Consider the following 24,054-nt stretch of genomic DNA (forward strand, 5'->3'; position numbering starts at 1 on the left):
ACTGTACCCCACAAACCAAACTCAACTTGATGAACTACGGTTAATAATGGGATAGCATAGAGAACTCTATCGGCACAGAACAAAATAACAATGAATCGAGTCAAGTGTAAGATGGCAACTCAACCTTGCGCGATTCCGGGGTCAATATGCACGCACACCACTTCTACTACCATGTGCCAAGCCAATAGTGCAATGAATGTTTGTCATTGGTTTTCATTCGGAATCTGTCTTAATAAAACGAATTAGTCCACTTTAACTTTTTTTTCTCAACCAAATCAAATTGTTACTTTATTTGACCATTATTGGACCTTTATAAAGACCCAGTCACACCTTGACATTTTAGCCAGCTTATGCCGATTTTTGGAAAATTTGTCTAAAACGCTGGTACACGTCGAATACGTTATGGGTAAGTTTTATGGGTAAAACACTGCCATACGTCGTTGTACGCTGGCTTTAAACGTACTTTTCGGTTGTCCTCAAATTTTCCATTCTTGAAATTTTAAGACTTATGCCAGCGTATGACTCACAAGTTCCGCATAACGCTGGCCATAAGTTGTAGGTACGTCACACGATCGTTGACACACGTCGACACGCGTTACTTGTAAGTTACTCATAAGTCGAAACACGTCAAGGTAATGTTTAGCGTACCTGAAACTTATTTCTAACATATGAGTAACGTGTTGAACTCACGTTACGCAATCGGTGACACACATCGACAAACGTTACTTGTAAGGTGCTCATAAGTCGAAACACATCAAGGTAATATTTAGCGTCAGTTTTCCAGACTCGCTGTGGTTTTATTTTTTTTTGTTTTATTTTTCTTCCTTCCTTCGGTATGATGGTGATTTTGACACTACGATTTCTAGTGCGGTTATAATACAATATACTTAATAGGCTGCCGCTCAAAGATTTAAATCATAACCGCACTGTACACTGAACACCGTCATACCGAAATAAAAAAAAACCGGGAGCCTGGAACACTGACGCTAACCATTACCTTGACGTGTTTCGACTTATGAGTACCTTTCAAGTAACGTGTGTCGATGTGTGTCAACGATCGCATATCGTGCGTACAACTTATTCCCATCGCATGCGGAGCGTGTGTCATACGGCAAGTACGTCGTAAAATTTTCAACATGTTTAAAATTACAAGACGTACTCCATTTAATACGACGTATGATAGCGTACTTTAGCGTTCTATTCACGCATACCAAACTTACCCATACCGTATTCGACGTGCGCCAGCGTTTTAGACGCATTTTTCAGAGGTCGGCATACGCTGGCAAGATCGCCAAGGTGTGACTGCGATGTTGACACTTCCATTTCTGTATCGGTTATGATTTGAATCGTTGTGCGGCAGCCTTTTCATAACCTACGCCACGTCAACATCGGCGATGCGTGCAACGCGCTATGCCTAAGTTAAACTATCGTTGGGCATAGGTTGGGAAGGCCGACAACAGGTTCAGCATTCGTTGGTATAAGTTATCTATAACACAACGAAACGTTCTGTGTCCGTTACTAATACGTTATGCATAAGACCAAGTCGTTATGAATACGTCCGAATCTTTTTAAAAAAAACATCAAAAGTTCAACGTAAGCCCGCGTTTTACATACATTTTAATACGTTGCCATTGCTGGCTAAAACGTCAAGGTGTGACTGGGCCTTTAGTAAATAAACTTTCACCATCAACCTGCATTCTTCTCCAGTAAAGCAGATATATGTCATAACAGTAACCACTGGCGGCCATTTTGAAAAATGGTTGCCACAGCCATCAGCGGCTGAATTTGAGATGGCCCAATATCCAAATCTGTTCATAATATGAAAGGCTACGAGTGTGCCAAATTTGGTGCTTTCCTCACAAAATGCACAATTGTTATGCTATATTTCGCTAAGTTGCCCCACTATTGATGAATTGCAAAAATACATTAATAACAAGGCAGTACTCTCACTGTAGAGGAAGAAAACAAAACGTCGAACAACAACAAAACTCATTTTGAAAACATCTCCAATATCGATAACATTGGGGTGAAGATGAAGAAACCAAGGAGGAAAATATTATTGCGGTCTCGAGACTCTAATCTAACACGGGGGGGGGGGGGGAGGATCCCTGGTTTCTCCTGAACTCACCTGGACCTGAGGCCAGCCGGAGCGAATAACTTCACCACACAGTGGGTTGCGACGCGACTCCGAACACCAATCGAGCGACCACGAGTCCCGGTGTCCGTTTGTATAACAACCATTTAAGGGGGGGGGATCGCGGCCACCCGACCAGAGAACGCAAAAGTGGGGAGCAGAAAGCAGAAAATGGGGAGGGGGGAGGGAACTTAAGGATTTTAATGGCATGGGGAGAAATGAGAGTTAGGCAATTTCGACAGCAAAGAGATCAGAGAAAGAGAAAAGAGACACAGAGCAAACTTAACAAGTGCCTTATCGACCACTAACAGAGTACATGGGTCCCAGCATTCACAACCGAGGGAAAAAGGGGGGAGAGAGGGAGTGAGGAATTGTGGCCTCAACCAACGGGGCGGGGCAGAGTTGCCCTCGCTATTCAACGATGAGGGAGACAAGTGCGAAGAAAGACTGTTGTGAGGTGTCTCGGGTGTGTGGAGAAGAGTGACGTGTGTGTGTGTGTGTGTGTGTGTGTGTGTTTCGAGTGTATTTGAAAGGGAAACTGAGAAAGGTGCAGCAGAAAAGCGGAGAAAAGATGTGTGAAGGGATAGTCTAAGTGTGAGATCCTCCGAGATGTGTCTGCAGTGAAGCTTGGTTTCAGTCCTATTAATTGGCTTGGCTCCATCCTTCCACTCACAGCCTCGGCTCCTCCCTCGTGATAACAGTTCTTGAGGTTACAACCAGAGGGGCGAAAGTGCCAAGAACCAGCAGCGTGACCTCTGTAAAGCAAACGACATAGTGGTCCAATGAGAGGAGAGAGTGAGTGTGTCCGACCCCAAAGAAAGAATGGATGTCCAGCGGCCATCAAAGAAGAACAGAACAAACGACGTCTTGCCTCAGGGAACAGTGTCCGGCGCCAGTAGACGTCGCGCCTCAGGGAACAGAGTGTCCGGTGCCCGTCGACTTCGCGCCTCAGGAAACAGTGTCCGGCGCCAGTCGACGTCGCGCCTCAGGGAACAGAGTGTCCGGTGCCCGACGACTTCGCGCCTCAGGGAACAGAGTGTCCGGTGCCCGTCGACGTCGCTCCTCAGGAAACAGAGTGTCCGGCACCGTCGACGTCACGCCTCAGGGAACAGAGTGTCCGGTGCCCGTCGACGTCGCGCCTCAGGGAACAGAGTGTCCGGCACCGTCGACGTCGCGCCTCAGGGAACAGAGTGTCCGGCGCCCGTCGACGTCATGCCTCAGGGAACAGAGTGTCCGGTGCCAGTTGAAAAAGAGTGTCCGGCACCAGTTGAAAGAGAAGAAACGCTCTGGGGTCCGCTCTTTTATAATGCTGGCCTGGAAGCTTCGAGAATGTGTGCGTGATTTGGCCGAGCCTGCGCGCGGATTGGCGTTCTGCCTCCCCAGCCCTGCCCATTCAAGTCTCTTTCGCGAGCTTTCTCAGTCAAGGCTTCCGGCTGTCGTAAGAGTTGGACCTCGCTTGCCGCCGCTTAAGGTGAGCGAGCATTCGGCTGGTTCAGGGCACGCATCACCAAAGGCGTGCAAGAATGATTATGGGGGAAACGAATGGAACCGATGCCTCTCAGATCAATGCTGACCAAACATCACCCAGGCGTCGCCATCACGAATACTTACAATGGGGTTAAGGGTTGAGGGTTGTAGGATGAGGGATCTCTGGAGCGGGAGAGTTTGAGGTTATGTAACTGTACTTAATGTCTCAATTGCCTTATGTGCTTGTAGGAAGACATCGTGTCAAACTACAGTCTGTATTAAATCCCACACTCTCTTCAGTACCACTCTTCCTTCCAGGTCTTCAAAACAGCTGTTCACCACCATCTCTTATCTTCCCCCATCCAAAACAACTATCTTTTCTATCCTACTAATCCACCCCAAACCCACCTCCTTCAAATTCCCTCCGTTTCTTCCTGAAAGTCCCTGTCGTGCAAGGACCTGAACGTCCGTGTTGTGTCCATCTCATATCCCCTGTGCATGCCGCCCCACGGGAATGACCTGAAAGTTAGTGATGTGGGTAATCTGTTGACATTAACATCTGTGCTGCATGGATTACATTTGAGCATAATTCCTCCTTCATACACATCTTCTGTGCTTCTGCATAAGGCCTTCTCACCATTGAATGTCTTTATCTTAAAATTGCTGAACAGACTCAGATTTTATATCAATATCATTTTTTGTATGTTTGAAATGTGGTCAAATCAAAATTTACATCAACATGCAATACAATGGCAGTCTTGTCTTGAGAACCTGCACCATGTACAATTTATTTTTGAGAGTGCCACAGGGTGTGTGAATGTGTGTGGTGAATGTTTAAAGTGCTGTTACTGATTTGGCCAAAGGATAAAGTCTCAAGTACAGTACAGCACCTCTGTACTTGAGACCATATCATGGTACTGTGTTGGATCAATGTACTCGGGGTGGAGCAAAAATGAGGATCAGTCGCATGTTTACTGCCTCTTTAAAGGTTCATCCACCATGCACGCTCAAGTTGGCTGTTGGAAGGATTCCCGTTGTGCGCAGCCAGAATCAGAACCACTGACTCCTCTCGGGTGGAGAATGAAGGTTGAGGAGTTGGAAGGATCTTCTGAGATTCTGCAAATAAAAATAGAGGATGTGAACTGCTTTGGTCTTGAAGAAGAGCAAAGTGAACAACTGAATGGTGAGTTGTGTGATCCACATCACTTCTCCTGGGATCTGTGTTTGTTTCACACTAAATTTTTGATATTTTTTGTGGACATGATAGAGGCTCATTGTGGACCTCGAGCAGAATTGAAGGGAATAAAATGGAAAAGGGGAAACAATAACATCAGAGTAGATGTGAGAGTGAGGTTAAGGGGGAAGGGAGGACTCGTGGGGGTGAACAAGTTGCACACAAGTTGAATGAAACACAGACAAAGAGGAAGGGGAAAGGGGGGTGAAACAGAAAAGTAACAAACCAATCGACTAACAAAGGAAAAGAGGAAGAATGAGATTGAATTGAATGTGGAAGTTGGTTCCACAGGTGGGGAAAAAGAGGAACGAATGAGTGGAGGTGAACAGTGATCCTGGATATCGTCATTTTCACCAGAAAGGGGTCGCTGGTGGACCAGCTGTTCCATGCAAAAACCTGGGGGTGGGAGGGGGGACAGAGCACAGAAAGAGCAGAGGGTGCAAGACCAAAATGGAGGTAGTCAAAGAAAGAAAGATTGCTGACCTGTCCACGATATGAACGTGTTCGGCCCAAGATTCAGCTTCATCATCGGAATTTCCAATTATATTGATGCCTTGGTTTTCATGGCATCAAGCTGAGCAAGGTGAGCAAGGTGTAAGGCAGGGGTGTCAGCTCCAGGAGGTTGAGCAGTATTCCAAGCTACAGATGAAATCCTTGTTGGTGCATAACAGTTCAGGTGTGCTAAGGAAGGACTTTACAGAATGGGGGGATGGATGCCCACTCTGGCTTTAAAGGCCAACTGTCCTTGGATGCCAACTCAGAAATGTGGTTTCCCCAAGAAAGATCAGAGCTGATATTGTATTGAGACCCAAACATTTCGGTGACTGAACTTCTCTACGAGGATTGTTAAGCAAGGAGATGGAAGGGTTTGCCACAATGGTGGAGAGAGAGGGATAAAGATAGAGATAGAGATAGAGATTTGTCACAATTGAAAAGCCACATTCCAAGTGTTTGAGCTGCTTGTGATTCCTTCAAGGTCTGACGAGAGGGAAGAGGTTGCTGCTTGCCGCTCTAAATTATGAGGGATGTCATGGCAGGGGGTGGATTCATTAGCAAAAAGATAAAGTGGATTTTTGATAGTCAGAGAGATTGTTGGTGAAGAAGAGGACTGGGCCCAGCACACTACCCTGGAGCACTCGAGCCTTGACATTGAGACGAGATAAAAGGCTTCTGTTGAGAGGACTGAGTTTTCTACATAAGCAGAGGAAGTGAGTAAGCCATGTATGGAGGTGGTCTTGGATGCCATAGGCAGAGTGGGAAGAGCAAGGTTGGCTGTCAGACTGGATAGAAAGCTCGAGATCTGTCTCGAGAGACGGCCCTGATCTCATGTGACATTGAGCGCCTCCTTCCATTGTTGGGAGAGCAATAGCAGCATGTTTATGGTGTAGTGACCAGGTCTTAATCTGAACTAAACGAGTTACTGTGTATTTTGACTCATGGTTCCGTCCTCCAGCGCAAGAAAATTCCCCTCGTTAGGCAAACTTTGCGCACTGAAATGGCTGCACGGTGAAATTAGTAAAATCAAAGCATCGTGATGGATTGTTGGTGCTGAGGAGCGCCAATTTTGAGGCAGTTTGTACAGAACATAATGCTTTCATATTGTAATGCTGTGACACCATGATATTCCCCTGGGGAAATGTTTTGTTTTTTTTTCTTCAAGAAAGACCTCAAATGAATTATTTTCATGCAATATTTATATACAGTAGCTGTTTTAAGATTATGGAAGGAGTTTTGCATGTGACACATGATTGCCTGCATTTAATAAAAGTTACTTTTTCCAGATTTATTTGTGAAAGTGGAAGTGAAAACTGAGCGTGACATTGATGTCCACCTGGATCTACCAGAGCCTAATGATTCCAAAGCTTCTTTCTTTGAGCGCCATCCCCATGAAGGTTTCTGTCAATGCCTATACATTTTGCTTTGGACAGTTTGATGATGAACTCTGGTGTTAAGGAAAACAAACCAGATGTTTTGATTTCATTGCTTTAAGAAATAACCACGATGGTAGATCAATTTCTCAAACATCCATTATCCCCTTCATCATTAGGTGAAAGATTTTAATTGTCAATAATGTACTCGACTGGTCAAAAGTTTTAGAACACCCCCATTTTTCCAGTTTTTACTGAAATTTATGCAGTTCAAGTTCAGTGAATAACCTGAAATGGTACAAAGCTAAGCAATAAACTGCCAGAGGTTAAAAAAAAATGTTTAGGTTACCAAAAACTGAAAAATAATGTAAATTTCAGTGTTCTAAAAAAAAGGCCCTTTTCAGGCAACAAGTAATGGGTTAGCAACTGCAGCTGTTCTGCAGCAGTGGAAGTTATATTAAGCCTTGAAAGTTGATGCAAACAATTCCTACAGGTGTCCCAACTTTTGTGGATTAGTTACAAACCCTCTGTCTGTATAAAAGTAGTGTTGGAACAGACTGTGTTGCTACACTCTCTGGAGCATTATTTGGACAATACTGCACTGCAGGAAGTAGTGTATTGTTATCATAATGGCGAGAAAAAGACACTGAACAAAGGAAGACAGACAAACCATTATAACCCTTAAAAGTGTGGTCTTTCTTTTAGAGAAATTGCAAAGAAGCCAAGGTGTCAGTGAGTACAGTTTCCTCCACCATCAAAAGGCACTTGGAAACTGGAGGAAACTCTGACAGGAAGAGGTCTGGCAGACCCAAAGCCACAACACAATCATAAGAAAAGTTTATGAGAGTCAACAGCTTGCATGATAGGTGGCTCACAGGACAGCAGCTTCAAGCACAGCTTAACACTGGTCGAAGTAAGGAAGTCTCAGTTTCAACTGTGAAGAGAAGAGTTCGAGCTGCAGGTTTGATAGGTCGAGTGGCAGTAAGAAAGCCATTGCTAAGATGGCAAAATAAGAAAAAGAGGCTTGCCTGGGCCATGAAGCACCGCCACTGGACGACTGAAAACTGGAAGGTCTTATGGACCAATGAATCAAAATTTGAAATCTTCGGTTCATCGCGCAGGGTTTTTTGTACGCCGTCGAGTAGGCGAAAGGATGGTTTCTCAGTTTGTGACACTAACTGTCAAACATGGGGAGGAAGCGTGATGATCTGGGGCTCTTTTGCTGAATCCAGAGTTGGCGACGTGCACAGAGTGACTGGCACCCTGAATCAAAAGGGCTACCACAGCATTTTGCAGTGCCATGCAATATCCTCTGGTCTATGCCTAGTTGGTCAGGGGTTCATGCTACAGCAAGATAATGACCCAAAAATACCTCCAGGCTATGTAAGAATGACCTGAGAAGAAAACAACAAGACTGAAGGCTTCAAATCATGGAATGGCCAGCACAGTCTCCAGACTTGAACCCCATCGAGCTTGTTTGTGATGAACTGGACAGAAGGGTGAAAGCAAAGCAACCTACAAGTGCAACACATTTGTGGGAACTTCTGCAACAGTGTTGGGAAGAACTTTCGGAACAATATTTGATTTCCATTGTAGAAAGAATGCCACGAGTATGTTCGGCTGTTTTATCTGCAAAAGGTGGTACTTTGATGAGTCAAAAATTTAGATTAAATTTTGTTCAACAAAACAATTCCATAATTTATTTTTTATCTGCAATTATTTATTTGTTCTTTGCTTTAATTTCAGAGTACATTAAAACATTGAACTGCTTAAATTTCAGTAAAAGCTGTAAAAATGGGGGTGTTGTAAAACTTTTGACCGGTAGAGTACCTTGTATCCTGTTATTCTCGAGTATATAGATATACTGGGGAAACTTTGAGAAGGGTGAGTGAGGAGAGAGAAGGGTAAGGGGGGAGTTTTTGAGAATGGTGAGAGGGAACCTTGGTGGGGGAAGAGAGTGAAGGCTGCATAAAGAGGGAGGGTGAGAGCAAAGCTTTGAGAGGGAGGGTAGATGATGAACGCAGGCATGGCCAAGGGGCAGGAGGGCTAAGGAAGAGGTGGGGAGAGGGGTAGGATGAGAGTTAGTTTGGTGAAGAAGGGAGTGGGGAGGGGGAGGCACAAGATTTTTGAGGGGTTGGGAAGAGGGGGAGGTGTTATGAGAGGAAATAAAAATCATGTTGAGGAGTGTACTGATTGAGAGAGTGAGATATCTGTGAAGTTAGAATGGAGCCTTCAGATGATAAAACTCCACACCATTTGGGACACCAGAGGAAGAGCTGATAGTAAAGCAGATGACAGTGAACAGGTACTAATGGAGGAGATGCTAAGGATGAGGGGCAAGATTGGAGGGGTAATGCAGCAGGTGAGGAGTTATGAAAAGGTAAATTTAAGGAGGTGGGGTGAATTGGTACTGAAGTTGGAAAAAAAACCCGACGATTAATGGAATATAAACATGCATTGCAAACTGGAATTTTAAAAATTTGAAAGTCAGAGATACATTTAAAGACATTACATGAAGGATGCAACAAAGGAGGATTGAAAGAATGGAGAAAAGAAACGTTGTAACAGTTGGACATTTTAGACTTGGTACTAAGGAAAGGTCAAATTGAAAACATTGTTCTGAAGAAGAAGAAGAAGAAGAAGGAGTAGTGAATTATGATACAATGTTGATAACCACATGTGTGAAAGAGTAAGTTGAAACCTTTTAAGAGTGCTTTACAAAAATTAATAAATAATAATAATAATTCAAAAAATTTTTTTTTAATATATATATATGAAGATGAGGTAAGATTAGGTGAAGGAGAGGTTGAAGAAAAAATCGTGAAGGTGTATGGTGAATGTGGGTCGGCTAAAGTAGAAAGATAGTGGATCGGAAAAAGTAACAGGAAGAGGAAGAGAGAGTAGAGAAATCATGTGGTTTGAGGTTTGAGGTGTGAGGTGAGAAGGGAAAAGATATTTAAATTAAATTTTTTTTTTAAGATTAGGTGAAGAAAGGTTGAAGAAAAGATCGTGAAGGTGTATGGTGAATGTGGATCAGCAATACTAGAAGGGAATATTTTGTGAAATTGAGGTGTTTCTGTGTTGGGGTCCGAAAAGAACCCAGTTGGTAAGATTAGGTAGTAAAATATGTTGGTAGGATGAGGGTAGGTAGAGAAAAATCACTAATTAACCAAACAACTGGTTGGATTCTCCCTTCCCTCTCTGTTCATCATAAGGTTTTTTTCTTTCCAATATTTAACACTGAGGATGCTGAGGAAATATGGACGAGTTTAAATGTCAGGTCATCTTGTGGTGGTTAATTTTTTTTACATTTGTGCAGTGGAACAAATATGTATATGTTACGCTTGGGGACGTTTGTCAGAATGATGTTATTGGGATTGAACAGAATCTGAATTTTTTTAACAGGTCATGTGATGTTGTATTTACAGGAGAATCCACAGAATCTACAAGTGAGACTGCACCTACGTTGATGAATGGTGCAGACACGTACCCACAGGATTCACCAACTGAAACAAACAAAAAGACTTCTGACAAACAAGACAAAGCAATTGAGGAAATGTTTGGACCGCATAATTTTCACAAGGCTCTGAAGGGAAACAAAGGTGAACACCCATACAAATGCAAAAATTGTGGAAAAACATTAAAACGGTCATACAACCTTAAAATACACATGATAATTCACAATGGAGAACGCCCGTACAAATGCACAGTTTGTGAAAAATCTTTTAGTCGGTCATCGAGATTTAAAGAACACATGAAAATTCACAGCGGAGAATGCCCGTACAAATGCACAAATTGCGGAAAATCCTTCATTAATTCATCTACCCTTAAAATACACCTGAGAATTCACAATGGAGAACGCCCATACAAATGCACAGTTTGTGAAAAGTCTTATAGTCGCTCATCAAGGGTTAAAGAACACATGACAATTCACAGTGGTGAACGTCCATACAAATGTTCAAGTTGTGAAAAATCTTTTAATCAGTCATCCATCCTGAAAGCACACATGAGAATTCATACTGGTGAACGTCCGTACAAATGCTCAAGTTGTGAAAAATCCTTTATTCATTCATCCAGCTTTAAAAAGCATGTGAGAGTTCACAATGGAGAACGGCCATTTAAATGCTCATGTTGTGAAAAATGTTTCAATCAGTCATCTCACCTAAAATCACATATGGGATTACACAATGGTGAGCGCCCACACAAATGCACAAATTGTGGAAAATCCTTCATTCAGTCATCCACCCTTAAAAAACACATCATAATTCACAATGGTGAACGCCCATACAAATGCACAAATTGTGGAAAATCTTTCAATCGATCATCTACCCTTAAAACACACATGAGAATTCACAATGGAGAACGCCCATACAAATGCACAAATTGTGGAAAATCTTTCAATCGATCATCCACCCTAAAAACACACATGAGAATTCACAATGGTGAGCGACCGTATGAATGTACAAATTGTGGAAAATCTTTTAATCGATAATCCACTCTTAAAACGCACATGACAATTCACAATGGTGAATGCCCATACAAATGCACAGTTTGTGGAAAATCTTTTAATCAACCAATCACCCTTAAATCACACTTGAGAATTCACAATGGAGAACGCCCATACAAATGCACAGTTTGTGGAAAATCTTTTAATCGATCATCCACCCTTAAAACGCACACAGCAATTCACAATGGAGAAAGCCTGTACAAATGCACAGTTTGTGGGAAATCTTTCATTCAGTCATACAACCTTAAATCACACATGATAACTCACAATGGTGAACGCCCGTACAAATGCACAAAGTGTGGGAAATCCTTCTTTCATTCATCCAGCTTTAAAATACACCTGAGAATTCACAATGGAGAACGCCCATATAAATGCACAAATTGTGGGAAATCCTTCGTTTATTCATCCAGCTTTAAAATACACTTGAGAATTCACAATGGAGAACGCCCATATAAATGCACAGTTTGTGAAAAGTCTTTCATTCAGTCATCCAACCTTAAAGCACACATGATAATTCACACTGGTGAGTACCCATACAAATTCACAAAGTGTGGAAAATCCTTCATTCAGTCATCCAGCCTCAAAAAACATCAAAATTCACAATGAAGAATGCCCATACAACTGCCTAAATTGTGGAAAATTTTTCAATCGACCATCCACCCTTAAAACACACCTGAGAATTCACAATGGAGAACGCCCATATAAATGCAAAAATTGTGGAAAATCCTTCATTTATTCATCTCGCTTTAAAATACATTTCAGAATTCACAATGAAGAACACCCATAAAATGCTCAGTTTGTGGAAAATCTTTTAATCGGTCATCCATCCTTAACATACAAATGCCAATTCACAATGGAGAACACCCATACAAATGCACACTTTGTGGAAAATCTTTCATTCAGTTACCCAACCTTAAATCACACATGATAATTCACAATGGAGAGGATGTAAAAGGGGAAGTTATGGAACAATAGACATTAATTATTAAATATAACCATCCTCAAAAACTGCAAGCTCTGACAAAACTTATCCACAACCTGGATAGATTACAATATAGCCTTTGACAGTGTCCCACATTCATGGATTATAAAATGGATGCAAGTCTACAAAACTGAGTCCCAGATAGTCACACTGATTGAGAAAGCAATGCCTCTCTGGAACACAACTCTGATACTAACTTACTTGGAAGGAAAGATTTAAATCCCAGCAGTGAAGATATGACATGGTATCTTAGAAGGCGACAGTCTCTCCCCCACCCCCCCCTCCTGTTTTGTCTGACTCTGGACCCACTGAGTAACCTCATTAATGAGCAAGGACACCAAAACAATCTTATATGCAACAGAAAAAAATGACAAAAGAAACAAGAAAGGTAAAACACTTACTGTACATGGATGATCTAAAACTCTTCGCCCCAAATGAGCAGAAATTAGCAGATCAAGTAAAACTAGTATTAAAAGCAGTACTCGGAGGACATCTGAATGGAGTATGGTCTTGATAAATATGCCAAATGCACATTTGTACAAAGAAAAAAAAAAAAGAACAGACAACATCTCAATCGATCAAAGCACAACAATACAGGAACGAGTAAAGGAAGCATCCTACAAACACTTAGGAATAGAAGGAGGCCCTCAGGTACAACACAAAACAATGTGTAAAATAATCAGCAAAAAGTACTTATGCAGAATAAGACTAATTCTGAAATCATCCCTCTCTCCAAGAAACAAAACCAAAGCTATAAACCAACTTGCAGTGCCGGTATTCCAACATGGCTGTGCAATTATGAGCTGGCCACAATTGGAGATCAACAATCTGGACACCAAAACAAGGAAACTTCTAACTACTGTATTCACATAAAATATAAAATATGACCGTTTTTACAGCCATTTTTCCCTGCTGTGCAGGGGTTGGCTTTTTCTTGAGGCAATGTTTTTTTTTATGGCCGGATGCCCTTCCTGACGCCAACCCTGGTCGCCTCTTACGACACACAGGGATATGGTATACCTATTCTAACCGGGACATACACCGGGACCAGTACACTGGTACTCATTTCGCCGACCTTGGAAGGATGACAGGCTGAGTCAACCCCCTGGTGTTAATTCAGCAGCCAACAGGGCTTGAACTCAGGACCCTGGGATCCCAAGCCACCACCCTAACCACTAAGCCAACACCAGGCATTACTGTATTCACATAGTCGAGTCAATATATGGTTGAACCCCAAATTAATTGCAACAAAACGTTTTATTGTTTTAAATGTTTTAATAGGTCATGCTGCGTGCCAGAAAAAAAGTCTCGGGTAATTTGACCCCGGTAAAGGGGTTAATTTACATATTTTCAAGATGGCCGTCAATGAAAATTTCAATATACCACAAACTTTTTTATGGTTGATCTTAGACCCGATAAATGTATTGGCAACAGATAGGAACATGGGGTTTCTGAATCAAATAAACATAGTTCCGTCCGCCTATGACGTACTATGACGTAACTATGACGTATAATCGTATATGATGTCATAGTTAAAAGATAAATGAGTATGCCATAGAAAATCTGTTGTTTTATAATATGTAATGACATGTGATGCTATCATTTAACTCCTTGAACTAGTTAAGCTGTCCCTTTCCTGTAATTACATAGATGGAACATCATCAATCCAAAATAAATCTGTATGTATGCCACACAGCCTTACCATAAGCCACGCTCATTGTCACCCTAGATCATCTCAGCATTGTCATTGTCATTATTCTCATCCCCCAACATTTGATTGAAAGGGTTGCGACATGACTGCACTTGGCACTGTTCACAAGCTGATGTGCATAGTAGACCGTAGGTTCTGCATGCGCAACGTTGAGTACTGCACCCGGTAGTGCAGTTGCAGTGAACTACCTTAAGCAAAGAGTCTGGTGTGGCATTCATTTCATTCATTACTGGGATGAACTGATTCTCCTCTGTTTTCCACCCCCAGTCTGTTGCTTCCAAATCTGCCTCTTCTCCCATCCATGTCATGATCTGGAAATACGTGCGGAGTGAATGTTGCTTAGTAGCCGCTTCAGTTGGTGGCAGATGCTCTGGGGTAACAAACGACACAGCCGATACCACTTTCTTTGTCAAGATGCTGTGGCGCAATGAAGTGAGAGTATCTGTTCCCTTTCCACCAAACACCTGGACCATTGCCTTGTATCCAATCTCAACAACTGCATCTGTGCTTTGACCTACTGTCGCAAATGCTTGGGCACATGACCTCAAACCAGCATCACCTTTCATGACTTTCTGGAAGAGAGATTTCTTGCCAACCCCAAATATGCGCGAAGTCGTATCACATCCAGTCAAGGCATGTACGAACAGCATCATGGTAGATGCCTGGGATCCTAAGAGGCTCTTCAGTCTGTTTATGTGATACACTCTGCTTTGGTCCTGCGTCTTGTCAGATTGGAAGTACAAGTCCCGGTTGCCACCTTCAGCAAAATGGTGAAGCAGCAGAATAAGTATGTCCGTATCTTCACCTATCAGTGTTGCTCACTGCAGCTGGGAAGCTCGTACTGCTGCTTGCACGATGTCGTAGTCTGCATCACCTGTTGCGTTTATCACAGTGCACCCCTTTACCTTTAGCCTTTGGCTAATGATGTTTATCAGTTCCTGCTTGTTGGAGCCATGCGATAAGAACTCATCTTTTTTCCCCATGAACACGGTGTCTTCTGTGAAGTTGACTTTGGGATGATGTTTCTTTTGACGACTCTGGTGTGTGCTGTCCTTGATAGATGGTTCATCCGAATAACCGTCAAAGACAACAGTAGCTTTCGCGTAATTTTTGAGTACGAAGTCAGCATAGCCGTTAGCTATAGATCCGTATGTGCTCCCTTTCGTCCACTTAACGCGATGCATCAGTGAGCCACCATCCAACACATAGTGGTCCGTCTTGGGTACATCGTCCGACTCATCCTTGGTAGACAAACCTTTTGCATATTCATCTATTGCTCTCGCAAGCTGTGGCTTGTCCGCTTTCCTGAATATGTGCTTCGCCTCAAAGAGAGCTGGGGAAAATGGAGACAATTCATATTCAAGAACGTCCTCCAATGAGAGATTCCCTGCCCGAGAAATGACAAGTAGCCTCTGAAACAGAAGAGCAGGGTCTATAGTTCGGTTGCCAGTAACCTGGACAGCAGATGAATCTCCCAGAGTTTTCGCTTTGTCCTTCCTTTTGCATGTGTAGGTGAAAACTGGTTGTCCAGTCAGCTTTTCAGCAACTTCTTTCCCCACTACCTGCAAGTTGTCGACATTCACTTCATCCTTGGCTACAACACCAGTGACAACATTTCTCAAGGCTGGATCATCAGAGAACGGATTGCATGACTGAAGTTTTTCTTGGATTTCTGCTAGATCTGACTGGTCCCTCTCCATCCTGGACTTGGTGGCCTCCTTGTGCTGTTCACTCGACGTGCAAGTGCAATCATTGAATTCTTGCATGGCTACATTATATTCCGAACATACGGGGGGCGACCATGTCCACAGGGCACGTTGCTCCTCAGTCATGCCACTGCCCCTGGTCAATCCACCAGTCGACTTGAGTGATCGCATAAGTGTCTGTTTGATAACAAGATCGGACCCAAGTCCAACCCAGAACTGATCACTCCAGTGAACCACATGGTAGCCTTCCTGGTACTTGTTATATACTGCCGGATTGCTTGTCTCCAAATGGATGACCCCCCCCCCCCATGGTGCACTCATTTTAAAAACATGTGGTGAATTTTTCTACAATTGACTGCCCATATATACTTCTGCTCAAGGGCGTGGCCACATGTGGTTTCCAATTACTTCCACATGATTTACATGTTGAAATTATACATGTTCTGTGTTAATCCCTACTTGGTCTTTGTAGTCTTGCTAGGTTCTAATTCATTATCATCATGACAATGCTTTTGAAGGACATTGAAAAGTCGAATATCAGCAGTTCCAGAAATTCTATTGTTTTAGTTGAAAGTCACAGATGGCAGCACAAGTGCATATGGGAGGCCTAAACAGCAGTTATTCATAATCACCTTGTGATCTTCATGGTGGGTTTTTTGTCTGTGCTCTTTCATCCTAAGAAAGGGGGTTGGCCGGTTTTCGCTATGATGTCATAAACATCATAGTTACGTCATAGTACGTCATAGGCGGGAGAAACTATGTTCATTTGATTCAGAAACCCCATGTTCCTATATGTTGCTAATACATTTATAGGGTCTAAAATCAACCATAAAAAAGTTTGTAGTGCATTGAAATTTTCATTGGCGGCCATCTTGAAAATATGCAAATTAACCCCTTCACCGGGGTCAAATTACCCGAGACTTTTTTTCTAGCACGCAGCATGACCTATTAAAACATTTAAAACAATAAAACATTTTGTTGCGTTTTTTTAGGGGTTAGGTGATACGGATCATATTTTGACTCGACTAACAAGATGTTCTTCGAAAACCAATGCATACCGAGGTTGTACTTACTGAGGCGAAAGGGAGGAGGTGGTATGATGGAGCTCAACCAAATGCATAGAACATTGTGTGTCGGATTAGCGGAGTATGTGAATTCAAAAAACGAGCTTGACATGGAAGGCTATTTGGAATGGCTAAGAAGAGGTCAAATTAGTTGGGATGGAGAACGAGTCATCATTAATGCCCAAGACCAAGGACATTACACTGATGCTTTCAAGAAAATGGCAGGATTGAGTCTATCGGACAAATGCAGGTTTTGTGGGGAAGAAACAGAAAGTACCAGTCACTGCCTTTTGGGATGTAAAAAACTCATGTCGGAACAGTTGTACACAGAAAGACATGACAGCATCTGCTGAGTATTCCACTGGCACATCTGTAAACATTTAAACATTCCGGTTCCAGAACAATCATGGAAACACAATCCAAGTCCGATCCTTGAAAATGAACAAATGATGCTCACGTGTGACAAGATGATCCCATCAAGTGTGAACATTGCAAACAGAGCATTGCATCTGGAGATGGTGCTCAAACATAAAAAGGAAAAAAACAGCATTGTTGATCAAGGTTTTGGCTCCCAATGATTTCAGACTAATTGCCACAGAAATTCAGAAAATGACCAAATACCAGGATCTTAAAAATGAGGTCGAGGACTTGGAAATTGGAGAAAGCTGAAATTGTACCAGTGATGGTCAGAGCTATAGGAATGATAAGGAAACCCTTACTGAGCACTTAAACCTAATTCCGGGGAATATCACTCCAAACGAGCTACAAGTGGATGCTGTCAGAGGTTTCGTTGAAGATTCTGAAAAGAGCCCTTGGAACGATGTTATGAGAATGAAACTTCACAGTTTAGTTCGTGAATCATGATCCTTTACAACAAAAAAATAGAAGGTGGAGATTTTGAGTTCTGGGAGAACCTCCTCCCACCTCCTGAACCCCACAAATGGAGATAACCAATGAGAGAACGAACATATTGTTACGAATCTTCTGCCCGCCCAGCGTGCGAACAGCCACTTTAGCCAATGGCGGCCGTCTCGCCCAGCGTGCGAACAGCCACTTTAGCCAATGGCGGCCGTCTCGCCCACCGGACGGACAATTCAGTTGCGACCTTCTGGAACAATGCCGGAAACCAGTCACGGGTGTGCTCCAAACGCACACCACGGCCTAGTCAACACTCTACCCGCGCGTGACAGGGTCAATCGCCGAATTATCGCTATACCTAAGTATTCGCGTGGGCAGACTACCGAGAGACCATACCTCAGCGAGGTCTGCTTGGACACGAACCGCTTAAGCGGTTCGTTCCGTTCTGGGATAACCGAGCGGTGTATTATCACGAGACCTCGCTGGACCCAATTATTTTATTGGCTATTAAAAAGCCCGCTATTATTCCGAGAGCAAAATAGCAGTTCAATTGGGGAAAAAGGACACGACGAACGGGTTAACATTCACACAAGGACATTTATTTATAATGCACACGTAAACAGGGATGCAATGAATGCAAAACACGCATGCAGTTATTCAATGGCTGTGGGTAGGGACAAGACACGAACAAGGCAAAGCACTACAACCGTCTATAATTATTATTTACAAGCACTTACACAGTTCTACTTGCGGGACATGGCGCCACAAAATTCACACAAATAAAGGCAAAGAAAGACCCCCTCAGAGACAAGGGGGTAAGACTGGACCCGTAGGCCTTTATAACGTGGGACTTGGCAGACCGAAGGAGTCCCACGAGACCGTTGCAGGTTACCTCCACCCTCGTGGTGCCTTGATGGGGCGACCCGCGACGCTCTTTCCCCACGGCAGCGAGCGTACCGCGGTTGCCCCAAGCCTTGCCAGGAGGCCGGGTGTCGGGCCTCAGCCGGCGATGCGCTGAGAGGAACAAACGGGTTTGGATGCTCTTTCAAAGTTGATGCTCTTTGTCAGAACCCGTCCGTTCCTCCGCGACGCTCGGAATGTCCTGAAGCCCGATCACCTCAAACCGTTTGAGTAGGGAAAGAATACTGATTCTGGCTCACTTTTCCCCATGTAAATGAATGGGGGATTTTCAGCGATGAAATTTTTCTTTTTTTTTCCCGAAAAAATAAATCCCCTTTTTAGCCCAAGGTATATTTATTTGTCTCCCCTTTTAACCTGGGGACACTTTTTTCAAATAACCCATGCAATAAGATAAAGATTTGTTAAAGGTGATTCTAAAGAAATATCTGAAACGTCTAAGCCTCGGGACACTCTTTATCAAATAACCGATGCATATTGTTTAGCTCACTCATTGAACCTATAAACATTTGTTCATTCTCAAATTCCTTCAATAGTTTAATTTTCTTTGCACAATAATCCCCATCTAAAATATTTAAAAATAAAACATTTGAATCTTTATATTATTTAAGATACCCCTTTTGTGCCATTACGAAATTATAAACTTCTCTTAATGATCTCATGTGACCACCTCCTGAGTTGCATATCATTTTGAGATTGTAGTAAATTATTTTTCCATTGTTCAATTGATAACCATCAAATTTTTCAGTCCATTCAAAGATATTTATTATTTTCTTTACATCCTCTAACTTATTGATTTTTAAATTGATTCGCATATTTGTTTTATTTACCTTTGTTTTAGATATTTTTTCAATGACTTATTTGATATTTTTCACATTCATTATGTTTTCCATTTATATAACAAGACTGAGATTTTCTCCACTCTTTAGTTTGACTAATACTTGGTTCGACCATTTTATATATTGTGAAAAACGCGGCGGTAGCCCTTAAAAACCCTAACCCATCTTCCCATCGTTAAAACTTGTGTCCATATGGAACACAATCTATTCTATTCACTCTATCATACAATACCCATATGGAACACAATCTATTTTATACACTCTATCATACAATATCCATATGGAACACAATCTATTCCATTATCTAAAATAAATCTCTTATCATCAAAAGCTCCTAATGCCTTTTTATTTACTTCTTCACTATATATCTTATGTTTATAACTTCTTATTGTATTCATTTTCCTATATTCTTCTTTCTTATTCATCAAACAATTATAATAATTTCTAAAAGTTATTGATTTCTTTATTACATATTTCTTTATTCCCTTTAACCTTTTATCAATCTGATCACCATACTTATAAGCATATGCCTTTGCTCTCAATCCAATAAACTCACTCATTACTTTTCCACCCAACTCATCCTTAAACTTACCAATAACCTTTTCATTCTTTTTTGAAAATAACTCTTCTTACTAAAATTACTTGTATCATATACTCCAATATTTTTCTTCATATCTTTATAAACATCGTCAGTTTTTATATCTAGAATAAAACTATCAGTGTCCATATACAACAATGAAACATTTTCACCATACTCTTTCTTTAAATCATTATACAAATAATCATACATCAATATCTTTGATAAATCAAGAACTGCTGTTCCAATATAAATTGGTTTATCCATAACAATACTTTCCTTTTTCATATGAATAGCAGAAAAGTTCTCTGAAAAAACCTCGTCTCTCTCAAAACTTGGTTTATTTATCAATCTAGAAGCTTCTTTCCAAGATGTTGCAAATCTAATGTTTTGCCTGTTTCTAACATTCTCCATTGTCTTTCCAAAGACAGCATTATTCATCAATTTATAGAATTCCCCTTCAAATTTTACTTTTGTATTTGTTCTCATATCTGTATTGAATTTAATATACTTATTCATCCAAGGACTTTGTTTAAATTTTAAAACTCTATGAATTTTAGCTACTCTCAACCCAGCAGATAAATATTGTCTCAAGTTCCTTTGATGCAAAACATATCCCTCTTTATCATAGAATGTTGTTAATAACTTTTCTGTTGATTTACCTTTAATATTAAAACTTTTATGATAATCACTTAACCATTCTTTCTTTGGGGTTTCTTTCTCACATGCAAAAGGAAGATCTTTATGCTTATTATGAAGATCACTCGGGTACCTCAAATCAACTTCAAAATAATAACCTTCTTCTTCCTCATTCAATTCCTCTTGAGAAGAAATAACAATATTCATCAAAGCCTTTTCATAATCCTTTTCTTCCACCCACTCTAATTTACCATAAGGCAGAGATTGAGACATTGCCCATCCATACAAATTATTAGCATCAAAGTACATCAAATAATTACTATCTTTTTCACTCTCATAATTTGGAAGATATTTATTATTTGCTTTAGCATATCTTTTGAACATACTTGTGATATTCCACCTCTCTTAGACTTCTCAATCATCAAAAGCATATCTACATCACTGACTAAATCTATATCTTGTTTTGTCATTTTCAACATTGCACTCCAAGCTAAACCAGGAGCTGTGAAATAGTGGGCAGGATCTAATCCATAACAATTTTTATTATGACAGAGTGATCTAAAAGCTTCAAACACATCAGCTAACAATAAAACATCTGTTTTTAGATACAAATCATGATATTCTCCAAGGTTCTTTGTCTTAAATATTTTCCAAATTTCTTGTGCGTGTTTATATTCCTTATCACTTATCTCTTCTTCATAAAGGTTATTATAGAAACTTTCTTTTGAAGGAAGTTGTGTTTCTTTAAATCTCATAAATGAATCCATATAACCATAAGGATAAATTCCCTGACTTGTAAGAATTTTCTCTTTACTTTGAATTTCATTCCTTGTTTCAATTTCCTCTCGAGTTAGAATTCCCTCTTTAATCAGAATTTCATCTATAATCAAAATTTCCTCTTTAGTTAGAATTTCATTCTTTGTTCGAATTTTCTGTATAATTAGAATTTCATCTTCAGTAAGAATTTCTTCATTAATTTCCTCATTAATTAGAATTTCCTCTTTACTTTGAATTCTCTCTTTAATCTGAATTTCCTCTTTAGTTAGAATTTCCTCTTTTGGAAAGAATGAATTAAGATTTGGAAAAGAGCCCGTGGAGCTTAGATTTGATGCGAGGTTGGCTCGTGGTGTTCCCATAAACTTGTAAGAATCAAGAAACCGAATACGAGTTATAGGTTTTGTGAATATTATTTTTGTAAATGAAATATACTTTTGACTTGTGTTTGTTATGGCAGAAATATTCCCTGGTGTTTTTTGAAAGTTCATTTATAAATAGATGTGTATCATAGTTGGTGCTGTTGTGAAGAAAGACTGGAATAAGAGAAGGTAATTTATAATTAAGATTACAACAGGAATGAGCGGGACCTCTATATTTACCACTAAGATGACAATGATCCCTAACTTTAGACTACTCAATTTCCTCCTCACAAATATGACAGATATTGTTCTTTCTGAATTCTAATTTTTCTTCTTTGGTTAATTTCATCGGTTCATTTGTTTCTTTCATTAACTTAGTTAGTCTTATACAATCCTTTTCTAATCGTTTTACAAACTCTTGTGAAGCTTTTTTTCCACTATAATGTTCAAGTTTATTATACTTTTCTCCAACAGATGATTTGATATAATAACAGAAACCACAAGGAATATGTTTTTGATATTTATTTGTATATGATTCTTTTGGATTAGGAGAAGCAGTATTTATCTTTTTAAGGATACACTCAAAATCAGCGTATATCACAAATGGGTGCATGATAGATTTATTATAATCTTCAAAAGAAATCTTTTCACCAGGTTTAGGCATTGTAATTACAGCTGATTTATGATTACTACAATATTTTGAATGTTGTTCTAATCGTTCTTTTGTATGAAATGAATTAAGACATCGCTTACAAGGATATATTTTGTTTGCTGTTCTGAATACCTGAGAAGAGATTAATCTTGATAAATTATTGATGTATGTGAAATGTGAATTATTTCCAACACTAAAATATAAAAGATCAATGTGTGTTTTTTCATTTTTATAGTTGTTTGAAATTTTTAATATTTGAACTTTGTTTGTATCCGTTAATCCATATACATTAATAGAAAGATTATTCTTTTTCTCAAATTTAGGAATATCTGTTAGTGGCATTGGGAATTTTAAATCTTTAATGTCCAAGGTATTCTCATATTTCATATATTGTTCTACTCTTTCTGAATTACATTTTGGTGGATGTAAGTGAGCAAGAACAGACCAGAGAAAACATTTATTATCATTATTCTTAATATTAACAACTGCCTTCTTTCGTTTTATTTCTTTTGGTAATTCAATATAAGAAGAAACTTTAAGAGGGTTTGATTTTAGAATGTGTATATCTAAAAAGATGATTTTTTTAAATATTGAATGCACTTCCTACCACTGTATTATCAACATCCTCCTCTTGTCTTGATAGTTCTTCATAAACCCCACTATTCAAAAAATCTTGAAATGATGTTATAAAATGAAGATCTGTTCTCATATAAGGAGTTTGTTCTTCATCTTGTCTTTTCATATTCATTTTCACTCCCATATAAAACTTTAAAGTTTTCATTTCTTTCAATGTCTTTTTAATAAATTTTTCAACATCAGGTTTCACTTTCAATTGATTCAACTATTGATGATGGACCGGGTTCTCCAAATTGAAAAATCCTTATTTTTATATGCCCTTTAAATGCCCCATCAGTGTTTTCAATATAATAGTCTCCCTTTACTTTAAACTCATTTTTCTTGTGTTTTTGTGATTGAAGATGTCTATTATAACTACTCTTCAAAACATCCTTTGAGCAGATATCACAATGTTTTCTTTCCAACTCAAGAGGAGATATTTTATGAAATAGATTAAATGTGTGTTTGTTGGTTCGGAGGTGTTTTCTATGATGTTTATATTCGTGATTACAAACATCGCAGTACGTTGTATTCACCATATTTATATAATAAAACTTTGCTTAAACTAAAATTTTATTGATGAAAATTTCGTTTATTTTTCAGGTGAATCTGTGCTTAAACGACAATTTTCTTGATGAAAATTTCGTTTATTTTACAGGTGAATCTGTGCTTAAACTAAAATTTTATTGATGAAAATTTCGTTTATTTTTCAGTTGAATCTGTGCTTAAACTACAACTTTTTCTTGATGAAAATTTCGTTTATTTTACAGGTGAATCTGTGCTTAAACTAACATTTTCTTGATGAAAATTTTGTTTATTTTACAGGTGAATCTGTGCTTAAACTAAAATTTTCTTGATGAAAATTTTGTTTATTTTACAGGTGAATCTGTGCTTAAAACCATTTTATCCTCCAACTTTTTCACTGAATAAATACAATGTTTCAAGACACAAAAGACAAGTTTCAATCAATCTCTTAATTTGTTAAAGATACTGAGAAATATGTCAAGGATGTACAATTGAACAAAGATAAATATAACAACTATTGGATAAAAACAATTATGGTGGATATGATGAGTTCTTCAATTTACTTCAGTGGAAGGGCTTTTAGTATACCTGGAAGAACATCAATTAAGGTATCTCTAACAAA

General features: G+C 39.9%; 1 protein-coding gene across 1 annotated transcript in view; it reads left to right on the top strand.

Moving 5' to 3' along the window:
- The window catches only part of LOC147009475 (uncharacterized), a 232,849-nt gene extending 220,720 nt beyond the window's left edge, over positions 1-12,129 (top strand). Inside the window, 4 exon segments of the mRNA XM_085861765.1 lie at positions 4,590-4,784; positions 6,617-6,727; positions 10,132-11,800; positions 11,802-12,129. Coding sequence (XP_085717891.1) covers positions 4,590-4,784; positions 6,617-6,727; positions 10,132-11,800; positions 11,802-11,997 — 2,171 coding nt within the window. The 3' untranslated portion in view covers positions 11,998-12,129.
- The last annotated feature ends 11,925 nt before the right edge of the window (positions 12,130-24,054 follow it).

This window comes from Eptatretus burgeri, chromosome 17 (assembly GCF_056783735.1).
Source record: "Eptatretus burgeri isolate ZD-2024b chromosome 17, Ebu_testis_v1, whole genome shotgun sequence".
NCBI classification, from domain to species: domain Eukaryota; kingdom Metazoa; phylum Chordata; class Myxini; order Myxiniformes; family Myxinidae; genus Eptatretus; species Eptatretus burgeri.